We start from the raw sequence: 23,698 nt of genomic DNA on the forward strand, positions 1-23,698 counted from the left end.
AGGAAGGAGAGGGACGGGGGAAGGAAAGGGGAGGGAGGGAAGGAAGGAAAGAAGGGAGAAAGAAAGTGGAAGGAAGGAAGGAAGGAGAGGGACAGGGGAAGGAAAGGGGAGGGAGGATGGAGGGAAGAAGGGAAGAGGAGAAAGAAAGGGGAGAAAGGAAGGAAGGAAGGAGACGGACGGAGGGGGAGGGAAGGGAAGAGAAGAAAGGGGAGGGAGGAAGGAAGAGAAAGAGGAAGGAATATGGCCCCCACTGATCTTTCCCCAAACCGATTAGAAGGGCATTTTTCAAATGTTCTCCTTTATCAGCGAGCGCCTCCTTGTTGATTCCTTCCCACGGCGGCCGCTGCTTCTTCTTCTTCTTCTGCGGAGGGAAGCATTGCGTGACAGAATGTTTTGCCTGGAGGCCAGCAGATTGCCGGGCTCGCTCTAGACCACCAGGTGTTAATATATAAGAAAAATAAAAGAAGAATAAGAGAAACAATAGGACAGGGACGGTAGGCACGTTGGTGCGCTTATGCACGCCCCCAATATGCAAAAAAAAAAGAAAAAGAAAAAACAAGGAAAAAATATATCCCCGTCTTGCGTAGACAGAAGGTGACTCACACCTTCTCTGGTTTTGGGGGAGCCCGTTCTGATCGGAATCTGCCTGGGAACCAGCGGGCTGTTAGTGATAAAAATCCACACGCTTCGCTTTTCAGGCGATCCCTTCCCACAATGGGTAATATGCAGATAAGTAGTAACCGCTGGAGGTGGCTGCAACAGGATAAAGGGAAGGAGAAAATGGTCTTTGAAATGGGAAGACATCCAATGATACATTGGCAGCAAGAAGGGAGGCTGTTGTGGGGACGGTCCTTGGTGCTCCGTGAGCTTGGCGGATTTCTTGCAGACGTTTCATGACCCAACTAGGGAACATCATCAGTGTAGGAAGGGAGTAGGGATTGTGGAGAGGAGGAGGAGGAGGAGGAGGAGGAGGAGGAGGAGGAGGAGGAGAGGACAATGACTGTGGGGTCCTTGGTGCTCCCTGAGCTTGGCGGATTTCTTGCAGACGTTTCATGACCCAACTAGGGGACATCATCAGTGTAGGAAGGGAGTAGGGATTGTGGAGAGGAGGAGGAGGAGGAGGAGGAGGAGGAGGAGGAGGAGGAGGAGGACAATGACTGTGGGGTCCTTGGTGCTCCCTGAGCTTGGCGGATTTCTTGCAGATGTTTCATGACCCAACTAGGGGACATCATCAGTGTAGGAAGGGAGTAGGGATTGTGGAAAGGAGGAGGAGGAGGAGGAGGAGGAGGACACGGACAACAATGACTCTGGGGTCCTTGGTGCTCCCTGAGCTTGGCGGATTTCTTGCAGACGTTTCATGACCCAACTAGGGAACATCATCAGTGTAGGAAGGGAGTGGGGATTGTGGAGAGGAGGAGGAGGAGGAGGAGGAGGAGGAGGAGGAGGGAGGAGGGAGGAGGAGGAGGAGGAGGACAATGACTGTGGGGTCCTTGGTGCTCCCTGAGCTTGGCGGATTTCTTGCAGACGTTTCATGACCCAACTAGGGAACATCATCAGTGTAGAAAGGGAGTGGGGATTGTGGAGAGGAGACCCTCCTCCCAGATGGTCCTGTCCCCATCCCTGCATTGGATGCAGGACCCTCGTCTGAGTCCTCCCCAGACTCCTTGACTGGACCCCTTTCTTGCTCACTGTCCGACTCCGCTGCCGTCTGCACCGGCTGCCAGCGAACCACCACACCGTCACTAAACGGAACTGTGTTGTAAGCCGAGGACGGCCTGCAGTCCAAACCCCCAATCCTATTCCACCTGGATGCTGCAACGCTCCATAAGTATGAGAAGCGACACTCATTGCGATGACCCGGAGTCTCTCAAAGTAACCCCAAACCCAAAACATACATTGAAGTCCGGTAAGGCCTTCAGCTTAAACTTCACTGTTTTATTAGGCACAGTTTAAAGTCACAAAAGTAAATAATGAGGCAAACAGAAAACCAAAACAAACCGCATTGATGAGAGTTCCGAAGCAAGCCAAGAGAACTAATCATAAACTCCAGGAAAATAACCGAGAAAAGTCCATGGGAAGAACGCCAGCAAAGATAAACCTCTTTCAAAGCAAACACTAAATTGACTCCAGCAATTCTGACTGCGCAGTTGCAAACTTATATACATAGCTGCCACCTGCAAGCCACGAGGAGGATCATGGTAATCTCCTCCTGAGTAGACCACGTTTTTCCCTGATCCTCTCCTCCCTGCGTGACCTAGGATGGAGAGGGGACGGGCCTGGGTCCTCCTCTGACCGCCCAGCCGTCCTCTGCCCTTCCCCAGCCTCCTCCGCCACCTCCGGAGCCACACTCCCACTCCCTGTTGGCTGTTCCTCCTCTTCCTCAGAGTCCGTCTCCACCAGGGGCATGGCACTCAATCCCTTTTGGGGTGCCTTTTGCGGACGGTCACTAAACGAACCGTTGTAAGTCGAGGACCCCCTGCAATAGGCTTTTTGTAGACGGTCCTCGCAAGCGATGCTCCTTTATTTGAAACGTCCTCCTTCATCGCCTGAGTCGCTCTCGAATTTTTGGCTGGAGTTAGGAAACCCTGTCAAATCCCTCTCTTGCGCCTTAAGCTAGATTTTAATGCCTTCCAGATGCTGTTATACGTATATTTAAACCCCGTTTTTTTCCCCCCTTCCCCCCAAGAAGCCCAGCTCGGTGGGGGGGGTGTGTGGAGTTGGGGTGGGGGGAGATGGTGTGTAATGATGGGTGTTGTAATCCAAAGCAATTGGAGAAGTTGGCACCGGTACAACCGACCATTTTACAATGGAGTCAGTTTTGTTTTTTTTTGTTTTTTTTAATTTTTTTTTACCCCACTTAAAACTCTTTAATTTGAACATTTCCTGTCTCGGTTGTCTGGAAGCATTTAACCATTACCCAGTGGGTCGGCATTGTCTACTACCCGTATGCGTCAGGGTGTGTGTGTGTGTGTGTGTGTGCGTGCGTGCGCGCGTGGGGTTGGTTTTGAAAGTCCCGTCGCTATTAATTGGGTTTTGAAATCTTGCTCGCTGCCGCCAATAAATCTTTCACTCCACCTGGGAGGATTTCCAAAGTTGCCGGTTTGCTAAAGCGGCCAGGATAAAGCGAGGAAGGGTGCGTGAGAAGGTAGAAGCATGAGGTCGGTTGACTCGTCCTTCCATGGTCAGTAAAGTGAGGACCCAGATTCCATAAGCTGACTCTCTCCCTCTCCTTTCTTCTCTTTTCCTCTCTCTCTCCTTTCCTCTCTCCCTTCCTCTCTCTCCTTTCTTTTCTCTCCCTCTCTCTTTTTCTCTCTCCTTTCTTTTCTCTCCCTCTCCCTCCCTCTCCCTCTCCTTTCTTCTCTTTCCCTCTCTCTCTCTCCTTTCCTCTCTCCCTCTCCCTCTTTTCTTCTCTCTCCTTCTCCTTCTCTCTCTCCTTCCCTCTCTCCCTCCCTCTCCCTCTCCTTTCTTCTCTTTTCCTCTCTCTCTCCTTTCCTCTCTCACTCTCCCTCTTTCTTCTCTCTCCCTTTCTCTCTCTCTTTCTCTCCCTCTCTCCCTCTCCCTCTCCCTCTCCTTTCTTCTTTTCCCTCTCTCTCTCCTTTCCTCTCTCCCTCTCCCTCTTTTCTTCTTTCTCCTCATTCTCTCTCTCTTTTCTCTCCCTCCCTCCCTCTCCCTCTCCTTTCTTCTCTTTCCCTCTCTCCTTTCCTCTCCCCCTCTCCCTCTTTTCTTCTCTCTCCTTCTCCTTCTCTCTCTCCTTACCTTTCTCCCTCTCTCCTTCTCTCTCTCCTTTTCTCTCCCTCTCTCCCTCCCTCCCTCTCCCTCCCTCTCGGAACCGGTAGAATCCCACCCCTGGAGAAAGTAAAACACAAAAAAAAAACAGAAAGGAGAGGGTGGGAAAGAGAGACATTTCCCACAGAAAACACCAAGAGCCAAAAAACCTAGGTAGGCGTGGCAGGTGTGTGGGAGTGACGTTGAATGGGCCACGCCCACCCAGGTTTTGTGGCTACCTGTGTTTTCTTTTCGGTGGGAAACTGGTCCCAATGGCTCTTGGAGTGTTTAAGGTTGAAGCGCTGCTCCCGATCGGCTGCTGTGGTGATGATCCAATGCTGAATTGTACCAGGATTTCACAGATAACAGATAATCCGAGTTGGAAGGGACCTTGTAGGTCATCTAGTCCAACCCCTTGCCCAAGCAGGAGACCTGACACCATTTCTGACTGATGGCAGTCCAGTCTCTTCTTGAAAGCCTGCAGTGACGAAGCTCCCACAACTTCTGTTCCATGGGTGGATGGTTCTCACGGTCAGAAAGTTTCTCCTTGTTTCCAGGTTGAATCTCTCCTTGATCAGCTTCCATCCATTATTCCTTGTCTGGCCTACAGGCGCTTTAGAAAATAGCTTGACCCCCTTCCTCCTCTCTGGGGAAGCCCCTCAAATATTGGAAGATGCTCTCCTGTCTCCTCTGGTGCTTCTCTTCCCTAGACTAGCCAGGCCCAGTTCCTGCAACTGTTCATTGTATGTTTTAGTCTCCAGTCCCCTCATCATCCTGGTTGCTCTTCTCTGCACTTTTTCTAGAGTCTCAACATCTTTTCTATAATGCGGTGACCAAAATTGAATGCCATACTCTAGGTGTGGCCTTACTCACAGAAAGGAGCTCTTGGTTTTAATGTCTTTTGGCGCCTCAGGTGTAAATCTTCCCCGTGGTTTTTACAAGGGAAACAACGCCAGGCCTGCTTTTCGATTCGAACCTGATTTGGAATACATTCTTCCACGATTTATGTGTCCCTCTTCCTCCTCTGGCACTTCTGATCACGCCTTTGTCATCTTTTCTTACACCTCCACGGAGATTTCTTTAGTAATTGCAACGGGGCTTGCTGTGTAATTACCGCACTCTCTCTAATTACCGCATTGTGCCGAGGGAGAGAGAAGCATTGGTCAAAAACAAGGCAGTAATCATTTCTGCGGGTCCGTGTGGGCCCCAGGGACGCTCGTGGCGTTGCTAGAAGCCACAATCTGTTTAGTTTTAAATGCAAGCCCAGTTGCTAGCGGTAGCATCTTAGTTGTAATTAAAACTCTCTGCAAAGATATTGCGGGGCCTTGAGGGACCTGATTTATTTTTATTGGCTTTGGTTTCCTCGGCCTACGAGAACCTGAGCTGGGGGGATTTGTAGAAAATACAACCAAGAAGATATTTTCTCCCTGTTGTAAAGCTCTCTTGTGTTATCTCCAGTTAGTAAAATGAAGGCTGTGTGTGCAAAAGGTCCATAGTTGTTGTGATAATGTTAGGAAAGTCTTCGGGCAGATAATGTGAAGATGTTAAGGTGCTGGTCCAGAAACCAGAAGATGGTGAGTTCTAGTCCCGACAGGCATGAAAGCCAGCTGGGTGACTTTGGGCCAATCACCAGGTGACAGTGAGTTCTAGTCTTGCTTTAAGCATCAAAAATGACCAGGTGACTTTGAGCCAGTCAGTAGGAGACGGTGAGTTCTAGTCCTGTCTTAGGCATAAAAGCTGGCTGGGTGACGTTGGGCCAGTCCCCAGGAGACTGGGAGTTCTAGTCTCACCTTAGGCATGAAAGCCAGCTGGGTGACTTTGGGCCAGTCAGTAGGAGACAGTGAGTTCTAGTCCTGCCTTACCCATGAAAGCTGTCTGGGTGACTTTGGACCAATCACCAGGTGACAGTGAGTTCTAGTACTGCTTTAAGCATCAAAGATGACTTGGTTACTTTGGTCCAATCACCAGGAGACGGTGAGTTCAAGTCCCACCTTAGGCAGGAAAGCCAGCTGGGTGACTTTGGGCCAATCACCAGGTGACAGTGAGTTCTAGTCTTGCTTTAAGCATCAAAAATGACCAGGTGACTTTGGGCCAGTCAGTAGGAGACGGTGAGTTGTGTGGAAAATAGGAGGAGGAAGGAGCAATTACGTATGTTCACCACCTTGAGTTATTTGTAAAGTAACAAAGCCAGGCTAAAAACATAATAAATAAATTTTTCAGCAACAGCAGGCATGCCCCATCCTGTCTATGGATAATGGGGACTGTAGTCTCACCACTGCACTGAGACCAGGCTGTGTAAAGCTGAAGTAGTCGGCAACCGATTCTGCAGGTTGTGTACTAAGCCTTTCCTACGGGAAGTGCAGTTGTCATGATATCGATTATTGTTTGCTCTGAGTAAACCACAGTTTGTAAGCCAGAGTCACGGAGCTAATCCAATAATATCCTGAGCCCAACCAAGCAAACCACATTATCCTTGGCTTAGCAGTGTTTCACTCCGTGAACATTCGAAGCTCCAACAGTACAGAAAAAAAGGAACTTAGGGCCATTTCGCCGTTGCAGCATCCCCCGAATTCGGATGCTTGGCAACTGACCCGTATTTATGACGGCCGCAGCCTCCCGGGGTCCCGCGATCCCCCCTTTTTCCGGCCTCCTGAAAAGCAAAATCAACGCTGGACTCACTTAGCAACTTGTGGCAAAACTGACTGAACCAGTGTCTCACTGAAGAGCAGAAATGTTGGGCTCTGTTGTGATCGTAATTGCACGGCGGCTAAACAGTCAAAACGAGGAACGCAGCACACACAAACCTCTGCTTTATTTTTTGGTCCAAGTTCTCCACGTTTGGTTTTTTTAAAAAGAAAAAGAAAAAAGACTTATTTGCAGCAAGCAGGAAGTGCCTTTGTTCACTCTAATAATGAGGCAAGGCCGGCCCTGTGGGCAGACAAGCGCCAACTGATGGATCTCGTCCCCACCTTTCAGCACAATAGCTTTTCCCCAAATTCAGGAGTCAAGGGTTTCCGGAAAGGCTCCCGAGGCGCACGCAGGCACGCACACGGAGCCCGGCCGGCGGCTTGACCGGCGGAATAGTTTCCAAACCCCAGCAGGAGGTGGGAGGCAGGAGGGATCGGAATTTGGCTCCTTGGAAGAATTGGTAGAAAGGAGAGCCGAAGGGAAGCCCGTTTGAGTGGCGCCAGCGCATTCCTTTCCAAGCGAAGACGGGGCCCGTGTGTTTGGAGACGGAATGCCCATTGCTACCACAAGACAATGGCCTGCGTTTCCTTGCATTAAAGGCCGGCACAATAGCCCACCGTACAAGCCCCGTCTGATAAAAATTCTTATTTTAGAAAGCTGGTAGAAGGAGCGGGAGGCCGGCCACTTAAGGGCTTTTTTGTTTTCATCGGGAGGGGAACGTCCAAGCAAAACTCCTGCCTCTATTGTCTGGGGAGATTCTCCGTCATCCCAGGTCCTGGTTGTCCCAAAAGTGCCTTTTCTTTTTTCTTTTCTTTTTTCCCCAAGAGGCAACTGGAGTTTCTGGTATTTGTCTTTGAAGACGTTTCGCTTCTCGTCCCAGAAGCTTCTTCAGCTCTGACTGGATGGCGGGGATGGAAGGATGGATACTCCTTGCAGACAGCTGGTCATTTGCCTCCGTTTAGCGAGGCGTTGAGGGCCACTTGGAGGTTTGTCTGTGTGTCCTCAGTTGTTTTCAGGAGGCAACTGGACTTTCTGGGTTTTCTTGAAGACGTTTCGCTTCTCATCCCAGAAGCTTCTTCAGCTTGACTGGATGGCGGGGATGGAAGGATTGATACCCTTGCAGACAGCTGGTCATTTGCATCCTTTTAGAGAGTCATTCAGGCCACTTGGAGGTTTGTCTGTGTGTCCTCAGTTGTTTTTCAGGAGGCAACTGGACTTTCTGGGTTTTCTTGAAGACGTTTCGCTTCTCATCCCAGAAGCTTCTTCAGCTCTGACTGGATGGCGGGGGATGGAAGGATTGATACTCCTTGCAGACAGCTGGTCATTTGCATCCTTTTTAGAGAGTCATTCAGGCCACTTGGAGGTTTGTCTGTGTGTCCTCAGTTGTTTTTCAGGAGGCAACTGGACTTTCTGGGTTTTCTTGAAGACGTTTCGCTTCTCATCCCAGAAGCTTCTTCAGCTCTGACTGGATGGCGGGGGGTGGAAGGATTGATACTCCTTGCAGACACAGCTGGTCATTTGCCTCCGTTTTAGCGAGGCGTTGAGGGCCACTTGGAGGTTTCTGTGTGTCCTCAGTTGTTTTTCAGGAGGCAACTGGACTTTCTGGGTTTTCTTGAAGACGTTTCGCTTCTCATCCCAAGAAGCTTCTTCCGCTCTGAGTGGATGGTGGAGGATGGAAGGCTTTATATCCCTTGCAGAAAACTAGTCATTTGCATCCTTGTTGGGAGTCCTTGACACCACTTGGAGGTTTATCTGCAATCTCAGGGTCACCCGAGTGGTTGTAGACTGGAGATAGATGATGTAGAGCAGCTGCTAATAGTTTCGACTGAGAGCCGGAGACCACTTGGAGGTTTATCTGTGCCTTCAGGGTCACCTAAAAAGCGCAAATGGGGGTGGAACCTTTTTACAATGCAGAAGCTCCAGGGAGGCTTCACACCCATTTGCACTACTCAGGTGATGCTAAGGACACAGGCCAACCTCCAAGTGGGCCTCAACAACCCTCTAAAAGGATGCAAATGACCAGCTGTCTGCAAGGAGTATCAATCCTTCCCTTCCCCTCCATCCAGTCAGAGCTGAAGAAGCTTCTGGAAGGAGAAGTGAAATGTCTTCAAAGAAAAATAAGAAAGTCCAGGTGCCTCTTGTAAAAGCACCTCTGGGACAACTGAGGGCACAGACAAACCTCCAAGTGGCCTCAATGACTTTCTAAAAGGATGCAAATGACCAGCTGTCTGCAAGGAGTATCAATCCTTCCCTTCCCTCCATCCAGTCAGAGCTGAAGAAGCTTCTGGAAGGAGAAGTGAAATGTCTTCAAAGAAAAATAAGAAAGTCCAGGTGCCTCTTGTAAAAGCACCTCTGGGACAACTGGAGGACACAGGCGAATCTCCAAGTGGCCTCAATGACTTTCTAAAAGGATGCAAATGACCAGCTGTCTGCAAGGAGTATCAATCCTTCCCTTCCCTCCATCCAGTCAGAGCTGAAGAAGCTTCTGGAAGGAGAAGTGAAATGTCTTCAAAGAAAATAAGAAAGTCCAGGTGCCTCTTGTAAAAGCACCTCTGGGACAACTGAGGACACAGGCGAATCTCCAAGTGGCCTCAATGACTTTCTAAAAGGATGCAAATGACCAGCTGTCTGCAAGGAGTATCAATCCTTCCCTTCCCCTCCATCCAGTCAGAGCTGAAGAAGCTTCTGGAATGAGAAGTGAAACGTCTTCAAAGAAAAATAAGAAAGTCCAGGTGCCTCTTGTAAAAGCACCTCTGGGACAACTGAGGACACAGGCGAATCTCCAAGTGGCCTCAATGACTTTCTAAAAAGGATGCAAATGACCAGCTGTCTGCAAGGAGTATCAATCCTTCCCTTCCCCTCCATCCAGTCAGAGCTGAAGAAGCTTCTGGAAGGAGAAGTGAAACGTCTTCAAAGAAAAATAAGAAAGTCCAGGTGCCTCTTGTAAAAGCACCTCTGGGACAACTGAGGACACAGGCGAATCTCCAAGTGGCCTCAATGACTTTCTAAAAAGGATGCAAATGACCAGCTGTCTGCAAGGAGTATCAATCCTTCCCTTCCCCTCCATCCAGTCAGAGCTGAAGAAGCTTCTGGAATGAGAAGTGAAACGTCTTCAAAGAAAAATAAGAAAGTCCAGGTGCCTCTTGTAAAAGCACCTCTGGGACAACTGAGGACACAGACAAACCTCCAAGTGGCCTCAATGACTGTCCAAAAAGGATGCAAATGACCAGCTGTCTGTAAGGAGTATAAATCCTTCCATTCCTCACCATTCAGTCAGAGCTGAAGAAGCTTCTGGAAGGAGAAGTGAAATGTCTTCAAAGAAAAATAAGAAAGCCCAGGTGTCTCTTGAAAAAAAGCACCTTTGGGATTAGGAGGGGAAAGTGGGTGCACTGGATTTGGCACTTCGACATACATCGGGAGGTAGCCCTGAACTTAACAACTGGTCGTTTAGTGACCGTTGTAAGTTGCAACAGCACAGAAAGAAGTGACTTACGGCCATTTTTTCACACTTAAGGACCGCTGCAGCATCCAAAAGTCAGGCGCTTGGCCAACTGACTCGTCGTTATGATGGCCACAGTGATCCCCTTTTGCGACCTTCCAACAAGCGGAGTCAATAAGGGAAGCCCGATTCACTTAACAACCATGTTGCTAAGCTAAGAACTGCAGCGATTCACTTAACGACAATGGCAAGAAAGATCGTAAAATGGGGCCAAATTTGCTGGACAGCCGTGTTGCTTTAGCAATGGGAATTTTGGGCTGAATTTTGGTTGTAAGTCAAGGACTATCTCTATATCTCAGTGCAATGCAAGGCTTAGGATGATCTCTCTTTCTCCTGCTTCCATATTACTGAAACTTTAGGATCAGGCCAGGAAAACAGGGCATCCTCTGGAGGGGCCTCCTGACCTCCAGATGTGCATTGTTATCCCTTCCATCATCCTCAGCCAAGGGTGATGATGCAGTGGTTGGGGATGATGGGAGCCCGACTCTTGGCAGATTTTCTGGCAGGGTGGGGGGCATAGCCTGTTGCAAACAGTCGATCTCAATTTCCTTTCCACCAACCACCTGGTTTAAAAAAAAAAAAACACACCGCCCAACCCTGAAATTAATTCATTTCAGCTCTGGAGATCCCAAATAATCAAAAATGATCCTTGAGGAATGGAGTGGAGTGGAATAGCATAGAGTATAGAGTAGAGTAGAGTAGAGTAGAGTAGAGTAGAATAGAATAGAATAGAATAGAATAGAATAGAATAGAATAGAATAGAATAGAATAGAATAGAATAGGAATTTAGAATAGGAATTTAGGAATAGAATTTAGGAATAGAATTTAGAATAGAATTGAATAGAATTTAGAATAGAATAGAATATAACAGAATAAAATAGAATTTAGAATAGAATAGAATGTAGAACTGAATAGAGTAGAGTAGAGTAGAACAGAGGAGTGGAGTGGAGTAGAATAGAATAGAGTAGAGTAGAGTAGAATAGAATAGAATAGAATAGAATAGAATAGAATAGAATAGAATAGAAATTTAGAATAGGAAGTTAGAATAGGAATTTAGAATAGAATTGAATAGAATTTAGAATAGAATAGAATATAACAGAATAAAATAGAATTTAGAATAGAATATAGAATAGAATTTAGAATAGAATAGAATGTAGAACTGAATAGAGTAGAGTAGAGTAGAGTAGAGTAGAGTAGAGTAGAGTAGAACAGAGGAGTGGAGTGGAGTAGAGTAGAACAGAGGAGTGGAGAGGGAGAGTGGAGAGTGGAGAGTGGAGGGAGTGGAGTGGAGTGGAGTGGAGTGGAGTGGAGTGGAGTGGAGTGGAGTAGAGTAGAGTAGAGTAGAGTAGAGTAGAGTAGAGTAGAGTAGAGTAGAGTAGAGTAGAGTAGAGTAGAGTAGAGTAGAGTAGAATTCTTTATTGGCCAAGTGTGATTGGACACACTTTGGTGCATAAGCTCTCAGTGTACATAAAGGGGGAAAATACATTCATCAAGAATCATAAGATGCAACAGTGATAGACATAGGCTACTAATACGCAATCACATACTAGGAAAACAAATAAAACAATATAAATTATAAAGATACAAGCAACACATTTATAGCCATAAGTGGGAAGAGGTAGGTACTAGGAAGGATGAGAAGAATAATTGTAATGCAGACTTTATAAATAGTTGGACAGTGTTGAGGGAATTATTTGTTTAGCAGAGTGTGATGAAATAATCTCAGCGGATCCAAAATAGAACAGAAAAACAACTTTAGGCTGTTTGCATTCAGATGCGAGTGGCTTTTGCATGAAATAAAATTATTTCAGTTCCAGCTCTGTTGTGTCTATTCTTGTAGATTGGAAAGAGCTGATTAAAATATAAATTTAAGAGGGGAATCGTTGCAGAAAAAGGGCCACGCCTGCCATCGAACCGTATTACCAATAGTCCTCAACTTACAATGATTCATTTAGCGACCGTTCAAAGTTACAACGGCACTGAACACCGCGACGTGGGACCGTTTTCCACACAACCGTTACAGCATCCCCGCGGTCACGTGATCAAACGCTTGGCAACCGATTCATATTTACGACGGTTGCAGGGGTTCGCTTCCCAACGGTGGCAGGAAAGGTCGCAAAGCGGGGCAAAACTCACTTAACAACCGGCTCGCCTAGCAATAGAAATTCGAGCTTCAATTGTGGTTGTAAGTAAAGGACTATCTATAATAGTGGTTTTTTTTCCCAACTAGGTTAAAAAGGGGGAAATGTGGGTTGGTTTTCAGACGTCACTTAACAACGGTGGCAAGAAAGGCGGTAAAATGGCGGTAAAACTCACTTTAACAACTGTCTTGCTTACCAGTGGAAATCTTGGGCTCCCTTGTGGTTCGTAAGTCAAGGACTACCTGTATTATTATGTTTGTAAGCCACCCAGAGTTACCTTATGGTAGGATGGGCGGCCGATATATTTCATAAATAAATAATAAATAAAATTTTTGGCCTCGATTGTGGACGTAAGCCGAGGACTACAGTTATCCTGGAAAACAGTGAGGGGTGCACGATCCAATCTTTTAAGGTGGCACGGCAAATATTTAAATATCCTGTTTCCCCCGAAAATACAACCTCTACCCTAGCTTGATTTTTACACGTGCGCCCAATATAAGCCCTACTGCCTCCAAAATAAGCCCTAATGAAGATCCCACCCACTCCAGAGTGGACGGGTGAAAATTGTCTTGAAAAACCAAATTCCCCCCTTCTTTGGCTCTTCATGCTGGAGGGAGAAATAACTTTTAGAGCTGGATCAGTGGCAACCCAAACTCATTTTGAGTGGATCTATTTATTTATTTAAATCTTGCCGATAGATAGATAGATAGATAGATAGATAGATAGATGATAGATAGATAGATGATAGATAGATCGATAGATCGATAGATAGATAGATAGATAAATATAAATACATGTATAGCTATAATGATGGATGAGACCGATAGATATTAGATAGATAGATAGATAGATAGATAGATAGATGATAGATAGATAGATAGATAGATAGATAGATAGATAGATAGATAGATAGATAGACAGACAGACAGACAGACAGACAGACAGATAGATGAGAGAGAGAGAAAGAGAGAGACTTATGTATGTGTGTATATATATCTGCATCTGTCTGTCTACATACACACCCTGTTTCCCCAAAAATACCACCTACCCTGAAAGTAAGCCCTAGCTTGATTTTTACACGTGCGCCCAATATAAGCCCTACCACCCACAAAATAAGCCCTAATGAAGATCCCGCCCACTGCAAAGTGGACGGGTAAAAATTAAGCTAGGGTGAGGATTGGGGGGTGTGTGGAGCTGCTCTACTACTTACCTTTGGACAGTTGTAGCCAGGCCTCACACACCCCGACACCTGTCTTGCGGGTCCATTTCTTCTGCAGCCAGCAAGACCTGGAAGGCTTTCCTGAAGGCCTCTGTAGCCGAGGACAAAGCTCAGGATCGATCCAGAGCCCTTGTTATCCTCTGCAGAGGCCTTCCGGAAAGCCTTGCCGGCTGCAGAAGAAGCAGCTCCTGAAGGCCTCTGACAGCGAAAAGGAGGCCAGGGGGTGATGCACGCAAGTGAGGTTAGTCAGTGGATGACGTCCCCCGAAAATAAGACCTGGTGCCTTTTTTTTTGTGGCCAAAATAAATATAAGACAAGGTCTTATTTTTGGGAAAACACAGGTGTATAAGCCGGCTTGAGAGTTTCAACGAAATTTGCATTCTTCTTTTCCTAGCGAAAGAACTATTAATAACAGATAAAATTTGGGAAGAAAGGGCTTAAACCCCTATAATACAGTGAACCCCACAATGTGAGTTCAGGCTTTGCTGGTCTTGTTCAGCCCGGCCTACCTCACAGGGCTGTTCTGGGATGAGAGGAGACCTTGTATAGAACAGCTTGAGACCAAAGCTGCCCCAAATGAAGGTCAGCCAACAGTTCAGTCCATCCATCCATCCATCCATCCATCAGCAAATAGTAACTTTTCTCTCTCTCTCTCTCTCTCTTTTTTTCTTTTAGCCGAAAGCGATGGCTCTGGGTGCGTTTTATTGCACACATCAAGAAAAGTAGGTACAATTTTGCTTTAACTATTGTTCTATCTCAGTCGTTCCGCTTTGTAAAATGAGATAAGATATATAAAGATAACTTTTATTGTCATTTTTTTTACTGTGAGCATACTGGCCCACATTAAAAATGAAATTCTGTTTGCCTGCTCTCAAGAAAAAGTATATATCTACCCAAACACATATATAACACACATCTACACATGCTATATACATACATACCTGCCCCCCTATATACGTATTAATCAAGGGATTTGTAGCATTTCCAAAAACATAGGCACCAGCTTCGTGTTTTGTCAGTTGTGGTCTTCATAACAGGCCAGCTGGGATCAGGTTTTGTGGTCCTCGAGTTATCTTTTTATCTTAACCTCTGAACTTGTCTCCGGTGTAATATATGTATGTGTGTGTGTGTATGTGTAGGTAGGTAGATAATTAGATAGATAGATAGATAGATAGATAGATAGATAGATAGTTATAGATAGTTATAGATAGATAAACATAGATGGATGATAAACATAGATGGGTGATAGATAAATAAACATAGATGATAGATAGATAAACATAGATAGATAAACAGATAGGTAGGTAGGTAGAGATAGATAGATAGATAGATAGATAGATAGATAGATAGATAGATAGATAGATAGATAGATAGATAGATAGATAGATAGATAGATAGATAGATAGATAGATAAACATAGATGGATGATAAACATAGATGGGTGATAGATTTATGCCACCAGACTTGAAATTCTAGAACTAGAAAACCTTGAATTACGCCGTCTTCGGTCTGATTTAAGCATGGTATATAAAATCATACATTGCAATGTCCTACCTGTCAATGAATACTTCAGCTTCAACCATAACAACACAAGAGCACACAATAGATACAAACTCAAAGTTAACCGCACCAAACTTGATTGCAGGAAATACGACTTCAGCAACAGAGTGGTCAATGCCTGGAATACTCTACCTGACTCTGTAGTTTCTTCCCCAAACCCCAAAAACTTTAACCTTAGACTGTCTACTATTGACCTCACCCCTTTCCTAAGAGGTCTGTAGGGGGCGTGCATAAAGCGCACCAACGTGCCTACCGTCCCTGTCCTATTGTTTCTCTTATTCTTCTTTTATTTTTCTTATATGTACCCATTTCATGTATTCACAACTATGTATACACTTATACTTATTATCTTGTAAACAATTGGCAAATCAAATAAATAAATAAATAAATAGATAGATAAACATAGATGATAGATAGATAAACATAGATAGATAGATAGATAGATAGAGAGAGATAGATAGATAGATAGATAGATAGATAGATAGATAGATAGATAGATAGATAGATAAACATAGATTGATGATAAGCATAGATGGGTGATAGATAGATAAACATAGATGATAGATAGATAAACATAGATAGATAGATAGATAGATAGATAGATAGATAGATAGATAGATAGATAGATAGATAGATAGATAGATAGATAGATAGATAGATAGATAGATAGATAGATAGATAGATAGATAGATAGATAGATAGATAGATAGATAGATAGATAGATAGTTATAGATAGATAAACATAGATTGATGATAAGCATAGATGGGTGATAGATAGATAAACATAGATGATAGATAGATAAACATAGATAGATAGATAGATAGATAGATAGATAGATAGATAGATAGATAGATAGAGATAGATAGATAGATAGATAGATAGATAGATAGATAGATAGATATATAGATAGATAAACATAGATTGATGATAAGCATAGATGGGTGATAGATAGATAAACATAGATGATAGATAGATATAGATAGATAGATAGATAGATAGATAGATAGATAGATAGATAGATAGATAGATAGATAGATCCCACTCGCCATCTTCAGGCTGGTGCTTGGCTTCGTGCTTGTGCGAGCAAAACGTGATCGGAGCTGCCGTCTCCCTATATATACTACTGGTGGGGAAATGACAACACAGCCAACCTCCCCACCAGTATATATAGGGAGACGGCAGCTCCGATCACGTTTTGCTCGCACAAGCACGAAGCCGAAAGCACCAGCCTGAAGATGGCGAGTGGGACCCCGTCGAAACGTTACCAAGATGCTCTCAATCTTACACGGGAAAAGACCCGAACACACCAAGACCTGCATACCTGTACCCGTGTATATATATATATTACAAACTCTTCTAAAAATACGAGTTCCAGGTATACTTGTAAAAGAAGAAACAGACATCCTGCGATTTCTGGACCTTAATTGATTAATGATATATAAAGGCAAAGATCTCTGTAATGGTAGCTTAATACTCTGACAATGTCAGTAGAGGCTGACGGAAGCTTAATAAGTACATTAAATGTAATTTTAAGTTCCGGAGATCGCAGGATGTCTGTTTCTTTTTTTACACACAAACACACACACACACACACACACACTCTTTTAATAATTTTAGTTTATGATATTATGGCCTGTTCTGGAAACACCTTGGATGAATTTAGGAAGCAAGGAACCCCTTTCCATTTCAGCCGATAGAATTGATGGCACATCTGGATGATCTCCGATTGCCTCACAAACCTGAAAAATTAATATTGCAGGTCCCTGAAAAATGGTGGTGGTGAAAATGGTGCAAGTCATCTTCCTCAACATTTTGCTTAATGACCGAAGTTACGACAGCCCTGAAAAAAAGTGACTTATGGCCGTTTTCCCCCCACTGATGACCCCTGTAGCATCTCCGTGGTCACGTGATCAAAATTCAGACGCTTGGCAACGGACTCATATTTATGACGGTTGCAGCGTCCCAGAGTTCTGGGGTCTCCCCTTTTGCAACCTTTCTGACAAGCAGCGTCCATGGGGATTCACTTAACAACCATGTTCCTAGGTTAACCACTGCGGAGATTCACTTAGTAACAGTGGCAAGAAAGATTGTCTCACGGGGCAAAGACTCACTGAACACCCGTCTCGCTTAGCGACATAAATGTTGGGTTCAGTGGTGGTCGTAAGCCGAGGACTACCTGGATTGGGTTGGAAACAGTGGTTGGAAACTAATCAAGGAGAGAAGCAACCCTGGAATTCAGGAGAAACTTCCTAACAATTAGAACAATTAAACAGTGGAACAACTTATCTCTAGAACAGGGGTGTCCAACCTTGGCAACTTTAAGCCTGGAGGACTTCAACTCCCAGAATTCCCCAGCCAGCTTTGCTGGCTGGGGAATTCTGGGAGTTGAAGTCCTCCAGGCTTAAAGTTGCCAAGGTTGGACACCCCTGCTCTAGAAGATGTGGGTGCTGCATCACTGGAGGCCTTTAAGAAGAGACTTGGAAAGTCATTGTCTGAAATTATATATATCCATCCATCCATCCATCCATCCATCTATCCATCTATCTATCCAGTGGTGGGATTCAATTTTTTTTACTACCAGTTCGGTGGCTGTGGCATGGTGGGCGTGGCAGGGGAAGGATATACTGCAAAATCCCCCTTCCCTTCCCTCCCCACCCCACTAACCTGCTTTCCAGCTCCGTTCTCCTGTGCAGGGCAACCAAAGGAGACCCAGCCGATCAGCTGGGACTCGAAGGGAGGCAGGAGAAGAGACGGGGGTTGGCGGGGCCAGTCAGAGGCGGGATTGGCCGGTTCTCCGAACCATTCCAAATTTCCGCTATTGGTTTTCCAGAACCGGTCCGAACTGGCTGAATAACACCTCTGCCTAAGTCATGGGACACTCCCAAATGTTCCTCACTCAAAATATTTGTCCCTGCTTGGCATGGAGACATGAAACCCTAGTAATCCCGTTCAGAAAGTCCCAGGTTTGGGAAGTCCGAGCCACGGGATACAAACAGCCGGACACCCTACTGCGCCCTCAATGCGCGGTAATACCCATAACCTTCAATCAAAGAATTTGAAGCCACATCCTGCTACCTCAATGCACGTTTTCTCATTTATGGGTTGCTCTTCTATAAGCGGCACAGTCCCATCTGTCCCCTTTGACGAATTTGAGTAGTGCGTGGAGAAATATAAAATGATTGTAAAAGGAAAGTCTCATTTCCTGCTGGACGAATGCCGGTGCCAGTTTTCCAAACGGACCGACGAACGAGTTAACCTCGTTGGCACTTCCACCGTTCGCTTCCAGCCGAGCCTTTGATGGCTTCGCTGACTTCTGACATCGCTCGTGGCCCTTCCTTCCGCGGAAGGAAGGCCCAAAGGATGTGCAAAAACTTGCAATTCGCCTCTTTTGGGGGGCGCTTCATCAAAGTTGGGTGGAGAAGGAAGCACCGTATATCCCGATGGGGTTGTTTTATTGGCCTTGATGTCGTCGTGCAGAGACTAAAGGTCAATTATAAACATTATGGGCACGGGCGAAGGCAATTCGGGGAATTCCCGGCGTTGTAACCCACCCATCCTGCCAAAAGTTGAGAAAAACAACTTGTAGGGTTTAGGTAGGGTTTAGATAGCCCTTGAGTTACCACCACAATGGAGGCCGAAATTTATGTCGCTAAGAGAAATCTTGGTTAAGGGAGCTTTGCCCCATTCTTCCGACTTCCCTTGCCACATCTCTCGTGTCAACCGGTGCAGTTGTTAAGTTAGATACGCGGTTGTTAAAAGGGGATCGCATGACCGCCGGACACTGCCATCGTCATAAATGTGAGTCAGTGGTCAAATACCCAAATGTAAATCACGTGACCGTGGGGAATGCTGCAGTGGTCATTTAAGTGTGAAATATGGTCAATCTCTTTTTTTTCCAATGCCCTCGTAAGGGGGGGGGGGGGGGAGCAGGGGGGGGGGGGGGGGGGGGGGGGGGGGGGGGGGGGGCGCTCCCAGGCCGGGTTGCTAAGTGAACTGTTGTAACTCCAGTTCTACCTGTAATAATGTTCTATACCTGTGATGGCACACGAGCCCCAGCCAAACTTACCTGCACTGCACATGCGCGCGCCTCCCAGCTGATTTTTGGCCCGTTTGAGGCCGTTTTCCCTCTCCTGGAGGCTCAAGGGAAGCCTCTGCAGCCTCGGGAGGCCGAAAAACAGGTCCGTTTAGGCACTTCCGGTATTTCCAGAAAGCCTGTTTTTCGGCCTCCCAAGGCTGCAAAGGCTTCCCTCAAGCCTCCAGGAGGCTGAAAAAGGCCTCAAACAGGCCGAAGATCAGTTGGGAGGGCGCGCGCATGCGCAGTGCAGGTAAGGGGGCACGGGGGGTGTTGCGCACGCATGGCCAGAGGGGCGGGACGCATTGCCTTTGGCTCACGGGAGCCCCAAAAGGTTAGCCACCACTGCTCTATGTCGTAAACTCTTGTCGTAAATTAAGGACTATCGCTTACAGGCCTTCGAGACAGCTTAACGACTGTAACCAGAAGATTTCGTTCCCTAATTGCGGTTGTAAATTTTGAACGACTTGTACATGTGTCTTTGGTTTTATATCTTTGGTTTTAATTTATTCATGTTTTAATAATGCCAGATTACATTTTTATGTCTGTAAGCCGCCCAGACTTCCCCTTACGGTAAGACGGGCAGCCAATATATTTTATAAATAAATAAATAAGTTGCTGCTTGATGGTGAGATGAATTTAATAAATAAATAGTGTAGATGAGTCACTGTGTTTGCACTCAACCCGGGGGACAAGGAAAATGTGTTTTTCCTGAGTTGTGGCTCGTCCCAGAGAAAAACATCCCCTCGTTTTTCTGTTTTTCTTTTCTTTCTCGCAGTACCTAAAATTAAAGAATTTTGAAGAGGAGGTCAGAGCCCACCGTGATCTGGACGGCTTCCTGGCCAGAGCGAGCATCATTCTGGACGAGTCGGCCACTTCTCTGGACGACGTTTTGCGGGAGATGTTAAAACACTTCTCTGAAGACTCGGACAACACCGAGCCAAGCTGCAACTTTGACAAAATTATGAGCACTTTATTCACCGATTCAGGGACGCCTCGAGAGGGCAATGGTACAGTTGCTTCTCGTCTGTCTAGGGGCGTGGCACAAAGGCCACACAGCCAGATAATCCCTAGGAGTCCCTTTATTAGCTCCAACTTTGCCCCCAATGTCCCGGTTACCTTCTGGGCTGGAGAAAAACTCCCCCAGGAACAGCCTTTGGCTGCAGGGACTCAAGTCCAAAACATGGTCAACAGAAACTGTAACTATAAGTCCAATCAAGGCAAGATGAGGGTCATTAGTCCAGCAGGGCAAGAGAAGGAATTCCAGACGTGAAGGAACGGCAATAACTCAACACGGTTGAGAGGATGCTAGGAACACAGATAAGCAAAGTCAACACAAGATAAACTCATGTTTGTTCCCAGCAACTGCCGCTCTCAGCTTGCATCCCTTTTAAAGTCTCATTCCCAGGTGTGGGTAATGAAGGGAATCAGGGCCCTTTCCTCCCCCATAAGCCTTGCAACCCACGTTGTTCCCTTTTCCGTTCCTCCCTGCTAGGATGAAGAGGAGGTGGGCCTGGGTCTTCCTGTGAACTCCCTCTCCCTTGTTCTCCCTCTTCCCTGCTCTGCCCAACCAGACTGTGCCCTTCCTCAGTTTCCTCCACAGCCAACGGAGCCCCACTCCCACTCCCTGTCGGTGGTTCGACTTCCTCCTCGGATTCAGACTCCGACAAGGGGCATAACTGATGTTCTGGGTACCCCCTCCCCAATCCATAGTAGTCTCCCTCTGTAACATTGGAAAATGCTTACAGCTTGATCCTAGCATTACCTTGCTCCTTAATTTACGCAGAATAGTCCTTGACTTACAACAGTTCACTTAGTGACCGTTCAAAAGTACAACGGCACTGAAAACAAAGGGACCTGAGAACGTTTTTCAAAGTTACAACCTTTGCAGCATCCCCCAAGATCCTGTGGTCAAAATTCAGGTGCTTGGCAACTGGTTCATACTTATGACGGTTGGGGTTAGGTGGCCACATTGGCAACCTTCTGGCGTGCTAAGTCAATGCCAGATTCACTTAACAACCAGGTTACCAGCTTATGAACTGTGGAGATTCACTTAATAACCGTGGCAAGAAATGTCGTGAAATGAGGCAAAAACCCAACGAATGTTCACTTAGCCACATAAATGTTGGGCTCATTTGTAAGTTGATGACTAACTGTGTAGAAAACATTATCCTAAGGGTAGAAGCAACCTTTGAGGTCTTCAACCCCCATTCCCAGGGGAGGAATTCTTATACAGATAGTTCTCAATTTACAACGGTTCATTTAGCGACCGGCTCAAAGTTAACGGCACTGGAAAAAAAAAAGTGATTTCCGATTGTTTTTCACATAACAGTTGCAGCATTCTCGTGATCAACGGGATTTATATCTGGATGCTTGACAGCTGACTCACATATACGACAGTCGCAGCGTTCCCGTGTCACACGATCCCCTTTTGAGACCTTCTGACAAGGAAAGTAGAAAAAGTGCAGAGAAGAGCAACCAGGAGGATTAGAGACTAAAACGTACGAAGAACGGTTGCAGGAACTGGGCCTGGCTAGTCTAAGGAAGAGAAGGACCAGGGGAGACATGATAGCGGTCTTCCAATATCTGAGGGGCTGCCCCAGAGAGGAGGAGGGGGTCAAGCTATTTCCCAAAGCAAAAGGAAGGAAGGAAGGAGAGAGAAAGGAAAGAAAGAAAGAAAGAAAGAAAGAAAGAAAGAAAGAAAGAAAGAAAGAAAGAAAGAAAGAAAGAAAGAAAGAAAGAAAGAAAGAGACATCTGAGCAAACCATGGATGGACAGAAGACATGTCTAGTTTAAGGAAAAGAAGGACCAGGGGAGACAGGAGAGCAGCCTTCCAATATCTCAGGGCTTGCCGCAAAGAGATAAAAAAAAGATGTTGAGGCTCTAGAAAAAGTGCAGAGAAGAGCAACCAGGATGATGGGGGGACTGGAGGCTAAAACCTATGATGAACAGTTGCAGGAACTGGGCCTGGGTAGTCTAGGGAAGAGAAGGACCAGGGGAGGCAGGATAGCAGCCTTCCAATATTTGAGGGGCTGACCCAGAGAGGTGGAGGAGGTCAAGCTATTTTCCAAAGCAAAAGGAAGGAAGGAAGGAATGAGAGAGAGAGAGAGAAAGGAAAGAAAGAAAGAAAAAGAAAGAAAGAGAGACATCTGAGCAAACCATGGATGGACAGAAGACATGTCTAGTTTAAGGAAAAGAAGGATGGGGTGACATGATAGCAGTCTTCCAGTATCTCAGGCCTTGCCACAAAGAAGAGATGAAAAAAAGACGCTGAGGCTCTAGAAAGAGAGCAGAGAAGAGCAACCAGGAGGATTAGGGGACTGGAGACTAAAACATACGAAGAACGGTTGCAGGAACTGGGCCTGGCTAGTCTAGGGAAGAGAAGGACCAGGGGAGACACGATAGCGGTCTTCCAATATCTGAGGGGCTGCCCCAGAGAGGAGGAAGGGGGTCAAGGTATTTTCTAAAATGCCTGTAAGCCAAACAAGGAAGAATGGATGGAAACTGAACAAGGAGAGATTCAACCTGGAAATAAGGAGGAAATTTTCTGACAGGGAGAACAATCAACCAGTGGAACAGAAGTTGCCTTCGGAAGGAGCTTCATCACTGGAGGCTTTCAAGAAGAGATTGGACTGCCATCTGTCAGAAATGGTGCAGGGTCTCCTGCTCAGCCGGGGGGTTGGACTAGATGACCTACAAGGTCCCTTCCAACTCTGTAAATCTGTAACGTCAATGGGGAAGCCAGATTCACTTCTCAACCGTGTGACTAATTTAACCGCTGCACTGATTGACTTAACACTTGTGTCAAGAAATACCGTAAAATTGGAGGGGGGGGAGAATTCCCTTAAACGTCTCGCTTAGTGACAGAAATGTGGGGCTCAGTTGTGCTCGTAAGTCAAGGACTAACCGTAATTGCTGGCTCCAGAGAATTCCCCCACATCGCATGGACAGAATAAATGAGACATCCTTTTTGTGATTTGGCCACTGGAAGGAAACATAAAACTGAATATAGAAAACTGAATTTTCTATACCCCGCCATACAGGAAGTCCCCAAGTTAATGACCAGAACTGAGCCCAACACGTATGTTGTTAAGTGAGACATTTATGCAGTGAGTTTTGCTTCGTTGTACGACTTTCCTCGCCACCTTCGTTAAGGGAATCGATGCCGTTTGTTAAATGAGTCACCCGGTCGTTAAGTGAATCGGGCTTTTCCCCATCGACTGTCCTCATCAAATGTCGCAAAAGGGGAATCATGTAAACACCCCCTCCCCGCTGCAACCCATCATAAGTGCGAGTCAGCTGTCAAGCATCCGAATGTAAATCACGTGACTGTTGGGGGGGGGAGAATACCGCCATGGTCGTAAGCGTGGAAAAAAGGATATCAATCACTTTTTTCAGTGCCGTTGTAAGTTCGAACGGTCACTAAATGAACTGTTGTAAGTCGAGGTTTGGCTGTAGATACTAGCATTCTTGCAAACGTCGGGCGAACGAAAGTGCATCTGTATATGTAAAAACTAGCTGGGTCTCCGTGCTTCGCTCGAAACTGTGGTGGGGCTTAGTTTTTGGGGAGGAAAATAAGGAGAAAAAAAAACCAGCCTCCATCGGTATTCACCTGGCTAGTGTCCTCTGTGTGTAGAGAGTTGAGGGCTGTTTGGAAACTAAGACAGTATTGCTGTGTGAGCAAGAAGGAGACAGCAAGGAGCCTGGGCGTGGCTTAGCTCAACTGTTATGTACTAAAGCTGCTATGCTCTGA

General features: G+C 46.1%; 1 protein-coding gene across 2 annotated transcripts in view; it reads left to right on the forward strand.

The window, feature by feature from the left end:
* Nucleotides 1–23,698, forward strand: part of SLC4A11 (solute carrier family 4 member 11) — a 135,380-nt gene that overhangs the window by 57,688 nt on the left and 53,994 nt on the right. Inside the window, exons 4-5 of one of the 2 annotated variants that reach the window (XM_087962658.1) lie at nucleotides 13,988–14,034; nucleotides 19,724–19,955. In XM_087962658.1, coding sequence (XP_087818784.1) covers nucleotides 13,988–14,034; nucleotides 19,724–19,955 — 279 coding nt within the window. The remainder of the gene's footprint in view (nucleotides 1–13,987; nucleotides 14,035–19,723; nucleotides 19,956–23,698) is intronic. The other variant, XM_087962659.1, reaches the window with a different exon arrangement.

Source organism: Notechis scutatus, chromosome 4 (assembly GCF_049901735.1).
Source record: "Notechis scutatus isolate UNSWTSFEM ecotype Mainland chromosome 4, rNotScu1.2, whole genome shotgun sequence".
NCBI lineage: Eukaryota > Metazoa > Chordata > Lepidosauria > Squamata > Elapidae > Notechis > Notechis scutatus.